The 11,554-nt window shown below is 45.5% G+C and overlaps 1 protein-coding gene across 5 annotated transcripts in view; it reads right to left on the reverse strand.

Annotated features, from left to right (window-relative positions):
- Nucleotides 1–11,554, reverse strand: part of LOC137426550 (SEC14-like protein 1) — a 62,420-nt gene that overhangs the window by 47,578 nt on the left and 3,288 nt on the right. For 4 of the 5 annotated variants that reach the window (XM_068115169.2, XM_068115168.2, XM_078779315.1 and 1 more), the window contains exons 2-5: nt 10,904–10,997; nt 6,306–6,455; nt 5,635–5,766; nt 306–434 (exon numbers count right to left, since the gene is read on the reverse strand). In XM_068115169.2, the coding sequence (XP_067971270.2) occupies nt 306–434; nt 5,635–5,766; nt 6,306–6,455; nt 10,904–10,966 (474 nt within the window). In that variant the 5' untranslated portion in view covers nt 10,967–10,997. Of the gene's footprint in view, nt 1–305; nt 435–5,634; nt 5,767–6,305; nt 6,456–6,980; nt 7,427–10,903; nt 10,998–11,554 lie in introns of those variants that run through there. The other variant, XM_068115170.2, reaches the window with a different exon arrangement.

Below are 11,554 nucleotides of genomic sequence, written 5' to 3' on the forward strand. Positions count from 1 at the left end.
AACAGCACTCTCGACCACTGCAGGTTGCGCTAACTTACAGCTATTCCAGCTCACCCCAAACAAACAACAAATTTGGGCACAGTACTAGCGATCAATGGCCTACCGATCTTAAGGACAGCATGGGATCAATCTATAACTCGCATGACCTAAATGCAGATTGGATGTCAGGCTTTCCGATGCCTTCTGAAGGACAGACTTCTCCGAGATTCAGCAGCCGCTGCTGGCACCAAATTGGAAAAAGCAGTTTTGAGTTTAATATGACAATTCTGAGGCGTTACCATGCTTACGGAGAAACCAAGGCAAACCTTATTGATGTTCGCCGTGTACTGCTTCATTGCCACCTTTTCCACCGTACTCTCAAAGCCAAAGAATGACTTGATGTCCAGACTTGCGGTTTGCTCGAAGCATGTCCAATCATCGTTCTCGGGGTGAACCTTTGGGAGCAATTTGGAACAGGGACAGAGGGAGAGGAATAAGATAACACTCACACTCTCATGCTCTGATCGACCTCTCCAGATATGGAACTAACATTCCACAGCATATAATGTCTTACATAAAGGATTTTGATTTGATGTTGATGTACCATAGTCTTTACAAATACTTGTTCTATCCTTTTTAATGTTCAGCATTTAAAAGGATAGAACAAGTATTAGGTACAACCTGGCCGGGGTTTGAACCACCGACCTCCCACACTCAGTGCAGACCAACCGTCAAACCATTAAACCACCGAGTTTGGTACAGAAAGGATATGGTGAGAATAAAAGTGTAACTAAGCAACTACAGTTAGGTAAACGCCAAAGGCTGTAAACACCAAAACCACCAAATTAGGTTACGTAAACACCAAATATCCCACGTAAAAGTGCCACGCAATCCCAGAACAATCCCCCCTCCAAAAACAATTAATAAACAGATGACCGTAGCACCAAAGTCAAAGCAGAGAAACATCCTCGCCGCAGGCTGCAGATGAAAAGACCTGAAAAAAAAATCTCTAATGATGCACAATTTGCTGCGCTGCAGTAGAAAGCCACCCACGACAAAACGGAGCGGCCATGGCAAGTGGAAAGGGAGAGGTACAAAGATAATTTGCAGCCTTTCACTTCTTGAGCACACGCATGGGCGGTCCGACGGCACGTTAGGCGATCGATGCACATCCACAGCGAAGTGAAATATGGGCAGGGTAATTGAACGCGGAACAATGAGTAGCAAAAGGAATGATGGGGGGTTCTTTTTTTTTCCTGCAACACGAATGCAATAATCACAAGTCCCATCACCTGTGATGAGATGCGGATGTCTGCAGGGGCTAATCAGACCTCGTGGATAAATCGGTAGCTTCTTGTTTCAACACGCATTTGAATGAACAACCAAGGCTGGACATCTTTGGCAACGCAGAATTTAATTTCCCTTCAGAAAAAATTCACAAAAGCATTTATGACAAAACTGAAATAAACAACATATTTGACCTTCTGGGTGTGTTGTTTATTTCGAGTCTATGATTATAATACATATATATATATATATATATATATATATATATATATATACACACACACACACACACACACACACACACACACACACACACACACACACACACACACACACACACACACACACACACACACACACACAAAAGTATGTGGACCCATCTTCTAATTAGTGGATTTGGCTGTTTCAACCACCCATTTTTGACAGGTATATATAATCAAGCACACAGCCATGCAATCTCCATAGACAAACATTGGCAGTTGAATTGGCCGTACTGAAGAGCTCAGTGACTTTCAGCATGGCATCGTCATAGGATGCCACCTTTCCAATAAGTCAATAGTCAAATTTCTGCCCTGCTCGAGGTGCCTCGGTCAACTACAAGTGCTGTTATTGTGAAGTGGAAACGTCTTGGAGCAACAACAGCTCAGCCGCAAAGTGGTGGGCCACACAAGCTCACAGAACGGCACTGCCGAGTGCTGAAGCGCATAGCACGTAAAAATAGTCTGTCCTCGGTTGCAACACTCACTACCAAGTTCCAAACTGCCTCTGGAAGCAACGTCAGCACAGAAACTGTTTTTCATGAGCTTCATGAAATGGGTTTCCATGGCCAAGCAGCCGCACACAAGCCTAAGATCACCATGCGCAATGCCAAGCGTCGGCTGGAGTGCTGTAAAGCTCGCCACCATTTGACTCTGGAGCAGTGGAACGCATTCTCGGGAGTGATGAATCACACTTCACCATCTGGCAGTGCAACGGACAAATCTGGGTTTGGCGGATGCCAGGAGAACGCGACCTGCCCGAATGCATTGTGCCAACTGTAAAGTTTGGTGGAGGAGGAATAATGATCTGGGGCTGTTTTTCATGGTTAGGGCTAGGTACCTTAGTACCAGTGAAGGGAAATCTTAACGCTACAGCATACAATGAGATTCTCGAGTCTAGACGATTGTGTGCTTCCAACTTTATGGCAACATTATGACAATGCCCCCGTGCACAAAGGGAAGTCCATGCAGAAATTGTTTGTCGAGATCGGTGTGGAAGAACTTGTCTGGCATGCACAGAGCCCTGACCTCAACCCCATCGAACAAATTTGGGATGAATTGGAACGCCGACTGCGAGCCAGGCCTAATGGCCCAACATCAGTGCCCGACCTCACTAACGCTCTTGTGGCTGAATGGAAGCAAATCCCCGCAGCAATGTTCCAACATCTAGTGGAAAGCCTTCCCAGAAGTGGGGGCTGTTATAGCAGCAAAGAGGGGACCAACTCCATATTAATGCCTTTGACTTTGGAATGAGATGTTCGATGTTTGGGTGTCCGCATACTTTTGGTCATGTGGTGTGTGTATGTATGTATGTATGTATGTATGTATGTATGTAATGTATGTATGTATGTATATATATATATATATATATATATATATATATACACACATATGCTGGTCTCACACACACACACACACACACACACACACACACACACACACACACACACACACACACACACACACACACACACACACACACACACACACACACACACACACACACACACACACACACACACACACACACACCGCAGCAAAAAGCAGGTGTGGCTCGGATGTCAAGGTATTGACTCTGCATTGCAGCCAATAATGGACCAATAGAGGACCCAAGTGTAGATGTACAGAATGTCTGTCGCGTCGGCATGTCAATGGAAAGCAGATGGCGAAGATTTCCAATGGTAGTGCCAGATTTGCAGCAAAACATATGGACCTATACGACTGCAGCTGCCAGCACGAGCATGATTGAAGGTTCAAAAGCTTAATTATCCGAGCTTATAATTACTAACGAAAAGGGCAGGCAATGTGCCAAGGAAACGGTGCGGAAAGGCTCAATATGAAAAGTGCTGCTTTTGCAGGTGTTTGCGTCAAACGTGCACGATCGTAGCTCTCAGTACAATCCCACAGGGCCATGACAGTGGCATCCGTGCCTGGGGGCTATGTTGCTAAGCTGAAAGTACCTGTTGGCATACATTGGGATATCTCATGGAAAGAAGAAAATTAAACATTAATATGAATAAATAAAAACTTCAGCCAATTTTTTACAACTTCAGCTGCAAAAAAAATTTAAAAAATACCCAAGCTTTGCTTGAAGAAAATAATGTTGCATATCAAATCAGTTGCGGATGGGGGTGGGAAGCGGGGGAGGTTAACATAAAATGATCAATGCCAAACCCTCGTTCATAAGCCTCTCTCACTACTCATATTTGATGTCGCTCTCCCTGTCATTATGATGGACAAGAAGACTGATTTTAACTCTCTCACCTTCTCCCTGTTTTACCAACACCCACAAATAACAGTCCCTGCAATGGTGGCATCAACATTAGTGTTGTGCACTGTCCAATCACATAATCTATATTTCAACAGAATATGATGTGATGTCTGGCAACTTGGCAAGTGCTTTATAACATTTTAACTTCTGCAAGAAAGAGATGTGCGCCATTGGTTGTCATCTCCATATGTGGGTTTTAGAAGGTGGAAAGGAGCCCTCCCAGGTCTCAAAGTATCTACTGCCATGTGTGCCTGTGTGTGTGTGTATATACTGTATAATCACGCATGTATAATCTTGATTCACGTGCACGTGTGTATATGTTTACAAACATTGCTAGATTTATTAACTGCAAGGACATGGCTGTGGTCGTGGATCTAGTAATGTGGAAGCACAGCCAAAGTTGTGGACCCACCGTTTGTAAAGGTTCTGGACTGAAAGGGTCGAAACCTCAATGAAGAATGGAGCCCAGCTGGTCAGAATAATTGGTCACTCGCTTAAAAGTTCCTAATGTTGTTACTTTGGACGTACATCTATTTTGAGGTTTCCGCTGCGAATACGTGGAGCTATAGAACTGTACGTGTAGGTGTTGTGGAACATGTATCATTTAAATCATCCTTCAAATGGTCATTGCAATAGCTAAAGGAAAGCCATTATTGTTTTAAAATTATGACAACTATTGCGATGAGCAACTTCATGGGGAATAAAACGATATGCAATAAAAAAAAACAATAAAATAAAAACAAGAAGATGTAATGCAGAGCACAATACTTGCAAAATCGCCCAACACAAAAAGAAGGTTGCCATTGATCTATCAAATTGTCCATTTCAGCACGATTTAAATTGACGATATTGATCAAACCTCGGGTCAATAGGATGAAAAGCGACGATTGTTCCAATGAAAATTGATGATTTTAGAAGTTTGACCTTGAGTTGATCTTTTGTCCTTTTGACCTCAAAAATAGTTGTTTCCCAATTCAGTGAGGCAGTATGCAAACGCTGTTAAATTTTCAAGGCCATCGGTTGAAAAATGGCGATTTTAGAAATTTGACCTCCAGGTGACCTTTGACCTCAAAATCAATAGGCTTCTCAATTGTGACGACCTCTACAATTTGGTTAAGTTTCATAACTATCAATTTAGAATTGTGACCAGTAGGTGACTGACAAACAGACAGACAGAACAAGACGTCATGCAGAGCACGATACTTGCAAAATACACCCCACCCACAAACAAATACACTCGTGCTCACAAACAAACAGACAGATGAAAAATTGGTCAGAGACCGAGGACTTGCCGGAATGTACTTTTTTATCGGCCATTTTGGACAAATATGGCGGCCGAACCACGTGACCGATGACATTATTAACATATTTTATTCCCCATGGAGAGTTCTTTACAATGAGCCAGTCTCAATTTTTTCTATTCAGCACTTTCGGAGATATGGAGGTGCAAAGTTTTTCGGTTTTTCCAAGATGGCGGCCGAACCACGTGACTGATGACATCATTAACATATTTTATTCCCCATGGAGAGTTCTTTACAATGAGCCAGTCTCAATTTTTTCTATTCAGCACTTTCGGAGATATGGAGGTGCAAAGTTTTTCGGTTTTTCCAAGATGATGGCCGAACCACGTAACCGATGACGTCATCATTTGGGCACAGTCTATTCCAAGGCAAGACAAATACGAGAGATGGAAAATCTCCCATCCCCGCTCCCTCCCCTTTCCGCACCCATACCCACCAGCATCATAAAATTCCCAAGATATGTCAATTCGATAAACTATGCTACAAAGGGAGTTTAAGAATCAAAACAAAAACAAAGAGCGTACAAGTCGGCACTCACGCTGTATGAACACGTCTCGTTTACTACAATCCGTGTGCTGAAGCTTTCATTGTGGGCCTCGATCATCAACGTCCTATCTCGCCAGTCCAATTTGTTTTTCTGGATGAAGTACACATAATCCACACCAGCAATCTGCATGCCAGACGAGAAACCGAGATTCGTTACAAATGCAGTTTTTCCAGCCCAGAAGGTGTAATAAAATTAAACTGCACAAACCGAACAGTCACACGTCTCAATATCCGGCCTACTGTGTTCGGGTTAGACACTCGAAGCAAAAATGCATCAAACGTTGCCAAATCACCTGGCATAATTCCCCTCAGGTACAGTGAAAACATCTGGTGAAATATTGTGGTTAATAAAACCTCTTTCAGAAAGATACGATGGATCAAATAAATTGATTCTATTTTGACAAGTGTGTCCTACTTTGAAGATGCAACCGTTATGGTTATCTGAAGCCAACGAGGACGTCGTCAACCTGGACTCGAAAACAGAGGCAATTTGTTTGATCGAATGTTCCCACGGAGGTTTTTAAGCAATCCAGCATACGTAAGAGGTGTGGTTCATGGGCACTGAGAGTCGGCGGTCCGTTCAGTCGATCAACAGAAATTGGTGCGTCTATCCATAGTTTCTTAATCGACGAATTCGTCTGAAGATAAGCCGAAGGACAGCACCTTCTTGAGAAGGCGAGGAGCATCCACGTTGAGCTTGCAGCGTCGCTCGACGATGTGGACCGCGCCGTCTACGCTCTTGGTCTCGCCAATCTTGTCACTTCCAAGGAAAACAGGAATGAGCAGGCATGTTGGAAAGCGTTTCTCATAGGCCTGCGGCATGCGGGCGAGGAAGGCAGTTAGGGCGTGAACACACACAATAAATCAACTCCATCATCCCTCATTCCATTTGCTGTAGTGATGTTAAACCCCAAACGTTTAAAGAAACAGGTTCCTCCTCATTATAACTGCGAGTACTTTAGCACATCAAAGTTCTAATTGACAAATCAAATCAGCAGTCTTGATTCAATGCTATTTCAGGAATCCTTCAAGCAGCACCGACAAATCACTTGAGCAATTCATGGATGACTCCTCCTCTTCCTCAAAAACAGTTACTCGTTTGTCAACCGGCCCACTAGTGCAGTGCTTTCCACATTTGTGGCCCAAAATTGTTCTGAAGTCGCAGATTCCATGGCAAAGCTCTCATCACCAATCACAGTGCCAACGCTTCATCAAACCCCCCCTCACCCCACACACAGTTGCCAGGCTATTACACATAACCAGAGAAAATGGAATTATCGCAATCATAAAAGGAAGTTGTAATAAATAAATAAATAACATTGGAAGTTTTTCATCCACCTTTAACCCAAAGGGCAATGCAAGGTACTGTGCTGCCGATAAGGTATATCAGCATAGAAATTGAGCATTGTAAAACCGTATTGCAATCTTCTTTCCTTTGATGCTGTAGACAACGATAAAAATGAAGATCCAATCACGAGAGCCGCCATTCAGTTGCAGTATCAGCGGCCCCGTGTTGTTCTGCAAACGACCCGTTGAATCTCCCCGCACACAGTCCTCTACTACATTGGAGGGCGGTCTGATCTTGATGGCCGCAGGGACACACTGGCCTTATTGGGATCTTAATCAGCCAAAAATCCGCACACAGTCCTCTACTACATTGGAGGGCGGTCTGATCTTGATGGCCGCAGGGACACACTGGCCTTATTGGCATCTTAATCAGCCAAAAATCCGCACACAGTCCTCTACTACATTGGAGGGCGGTCTGATCTTGATGGCCGCAGGGACACATTGGCCTTATTGGCATCTTAATCAGCCAAAAATCCGCACACAGTCCTCTACTACATTGGAGGGTGGTCTGATCTTGATGGCCGCAGGGACACACTGGCCTTATTGGCATCTTAATCAGCCAAAAATCCGCACACAGTCCTCTACTACATTGGAGGGCGGTCTGATCTTGATGGCCGCAGGGACACATTGGCCTTATTGGCATCTTAATCAGCCAAAAATCCGCACACAGTCCTCTACTACATTGGAGGGTGGTCTGATCTTGATGGCCGCAGGGACACACTGGCCTTATTGGGATCTTAATCAGCCAAAAATCCGCACACAGTCCTCTACTACATTGGAGGGCGGTCTGATCTTGATGGCCGCAGGGACACACTGGCCTTATTGGCATCTTAATCAGCCAAAAATCCGCACACAGTCCTCTACTACATTGGAGGGCGGTCTGATCTTGATGGCCGCAGGGACACATTGGCCTTATTGGCATCTTAATCAGCCAGAAATCCGCACACAGTCCTCTACTACATTGGAAGGCGGTCTGATATTGATGGCCGCAGGGACACACTGGCCTTATTGGGATCTTAATCGGCCAAACAACAATAGAATAACAAGTAAAGAAAGACAGACATGTGCACCTATAGCAACAATGCAAGTACAGTTCAACAACCCGCTCCCCCTTCGGTAATGCACACCACCGCTCTCGAATCATTCGACAGCCTTCCCTACAAAACGGCCTTTGGCAGCAGTTTTCGATGGCACGACGATGACGGGAGCCAAATGCAGGCAAACAGCTTCGCCGGGGATTATAACATCCGAACCGCACACGAGTGCTCTACTCACGACTGGGCTACATTTACACGTCACAGCCTCAACATGAACCGAGTCTAAAGGATCAAAATCTCCGCCGAGCTTTATCGAATCAAATGCCTGCAATCAATCCGCTCCAAAATGATAGATTACGCTAAGGACTGATCAAACCGTTTGTGCAGACATCACTACGCTGTAAGAAATAGAATACTCAGTTACGTTTCCACCTCCCACCATCTTCAGAGCAGTTAGTTACAAAACGTGTGCTCGACTTCTCTATAACAAAATGAATGCCAAGCAGAAGACCAGCAAATGTGGAACGCCATGTTTTACTTTTCTTCAAGATTTGAGTCGATGAAGAGCGCACGTGGTTGCTCTTCCTTTTATCCAGTTAGTGGAACGGCCTTCTTGAGGCTGTTCAACCCCCCTCTTCCCTCCAGGCCTTCAAGAAGGCATCCCCCATCCCCACACCCAATATGTATTACTCCCATGAACCCTACCTTCACCAAAACACATTATTTTCAGGTTACTGTGTTTCCTTCCCCACTCAATCTCTCCTCTTTTCCTGTTTGTGCGTTTGTTAGCTTTCTTCCCTACTCGGTCTCCTCTTTTCCTGTTCGTTTGTTCATTCGTTTCCTTCCCTACTTGGTCTCCTCTTTTCCTGTTCGTTCGTTCATTCGTTTCCTTCCCTACTCGGTCTCCTCTTTTCCTGTTCGTTCGTTCATTCGTTTCCTTCCCTACTCCGTCTCCTCTTTTCCTGTTCGTTTGTTCATTCGTTCATTTCCTTCCCTACTCAGTCTCTCCTCTTTTCCTGTTCGTTCGTTTCCTTCCTGGTTGTAGCCAACTTTGGCCCCATCGTCGGTACACTGCCTCTTTATCCCATCACCTCGTTCTTCCATGAGCCTCGATGTCGTATAAATAAATAAAGATTTACAAGAAACAGCTTTGCTTGTGATCAGTGCAAGATCTTCTGATCCGATTCTATTTTTTTTATCTTCTGATTTTTTTTTGTACACTTAGTTGAGGCTCATGGAAGAGCTCGTACTGGTACACTAAAGGGACCAGGACATAACAGGACAAAAGGAACAATAGAGAGAGGGTGGGAACACCAACAGCAGAGTTGAAGGCCAGGATAGAGGGAGACTTGGGCAAACAATGGGAGTGGGGAGGATTGGGGGGACAAGATGGATATGGAAGGAAACTCTCAGGAGGGAAACTTTTACGTGCAAACAAGTGATCACGTGAACCTGGGATATCAGCATCATAAGCCAGGTACTTAATAGGCTAAAAGGGAAAGAAGAACAAACAGGCCCAAACCGTCAGTGACACCATTGATAGGTGGTCAAGAGTAGAACCACCTTTCGAGGCCATTTTTCCCCGCAGGGCAGGGGTTGGCCTTTTTCGGGCACCGTGATCCCCTTTTTTTGGAGCAATGTTTTACGGCCGGATGCCCTTCCTGCCGCCAACCCTGTCGGTCGCCACTTGCGACACACAGGGAATTACCAGTGAACTGGTGCTCAATTAGCCGACCTCGGAAAGATGGCAGGCTGAGTCAACCCCCCTGGCGTTAATTCAACGATCAAGCGGGATTCGAACCCAGGATCCTCGGATCCCAAGCTGGCACCCTAGCCGCTAGGCCAACACCAGGCTAGTGAGGTAGTCAAGAGTAGCATAATCACAATTAGACATATTATTGGAAAGTACTATCACAGTTGGATCGTCAGGATGGCCGAGAGGCACGCACACTCGTAATCGAAGCCGTTCAGCCTCGGATCGAATCCCGACCCAGCTGTAAACTGCCATCCTGGTGCTTCACATGCAGGGCGATTCGTCCGCGTGTACCGTCCCTCGCATGGACGTTAAACCAGGCGACCTGTTTGCCGGCATTACTTGGTGAATGGTAGAGACCCCACAGGTCCGAGCCGAGATAGCCGAGCCATCTCCGGCACCGTGAACAAATTCCAAATTCCTGCGCCAACTACTGTCGTGAAGGCCATGGCGAACAACCCAATAGAACCCTTGCCAAGAAACTGCTTCTGCGTCACCGACGCTCTCCAACGGAGAATGTCACAGCACAATGAGAACCATCAGAAAGACGATATAATAATTGCTCGTCAGACAAGTCCTGCGAACAACAACTCAGCCTCGCCGAGGTTTAACTCGACTCGTCTCCGTAAATATTTGCGCCGGTCCAGAAGGTTTGAGCTTCGGTAATCTCGAGCGGACCCCTGATTTGACTCTTCCTCGAGGGTTAGTTATCGATTACACCGAGCAATGACGGATCGAACTATTGCGGTACTAACTTTTGGCTTTTCATGCAAAACAACAATTCCACAAAGCATCCCTAATCACGAATGCGTCACAAACGCCACAACATCCTCTACCCGCAGCAAACGTTAACCCCACTCGCTTCGCTTCGCTTCCTTAAAATGGCATTTGCGCAGCATTGCCCGCCCCCCTTTTCCTCACCGCTCCCCAATACGTACAACAATTCAAGGCAAACTGAAGAGAATCAACAACCTTTCCTTCACCTTTCGACCGACCTGTCCCCACTGGCCCCGCGTGTCACTCACTGTATCCTGTTTATAAAAACAAAACCTTTGGAAACCGTTAAAGGTCCCAACGATAAACTCCTTCTGAGGAAGTTGGTTCGTGTATTTTTAAGCACCTACCGCCATCACCATTTCAAAGGGGTGTTTGTAAACACGGATGGGCGACTGGTATTGCTGCACCATTTTGCAGCGAAGACCGTCTCAGCAAATGAACCTGTGGAGGCAAAATCGCCCTTTAAGTAAACTCGACCATTCTTCTGCACGTATCGTCACGCAAGTACTTCGGTCATCGTGGGGGGCACGACACGGATGGCGACCAAATGAAGAAAATGGGGCTTTGATGACCTTTTCTCTTTACCAAGCAATAATAGGTGTGCAAACACGGGGTTAAAAACGAGCAGCACCGAGCAATCGGGGTTTGAAGCACTCATTGGAACAAACACCGAACGAACACCAAGGTACAGGTATAGACCCTGGGATAATGGAACCGCCACTTATACAACCTTGGGATATCACCGACCTAGACCCTGGGATAATGTGACCACCAGAACAATGGGCTCGCCGTCTTGGAAAAAACATTTCACATCAAACCTTAAATAATTGACACTAACACACACACACACACACACACACACACACACACACACACACACACACACACACACACACACACACACACACACACACACACACACACACACACACACACACACACACACACACACACACACACAGTGACACACACACACACACACGCAGTGAGACACACAC

Source organism: Myxine glutinosa, chromosome 5, assembly GCF_964187855.1.
Source record: "Myxine glutinosa chromosome 5, kmMyxGlut1.1, whole genome shotgun sequence".
Classification (NCBI taxonomy): Eukaryota; Metazoa; Chordata; class Myxini; order Myxiniformes; family Myxinidae; genus Myxine; species Myxine glutinosa.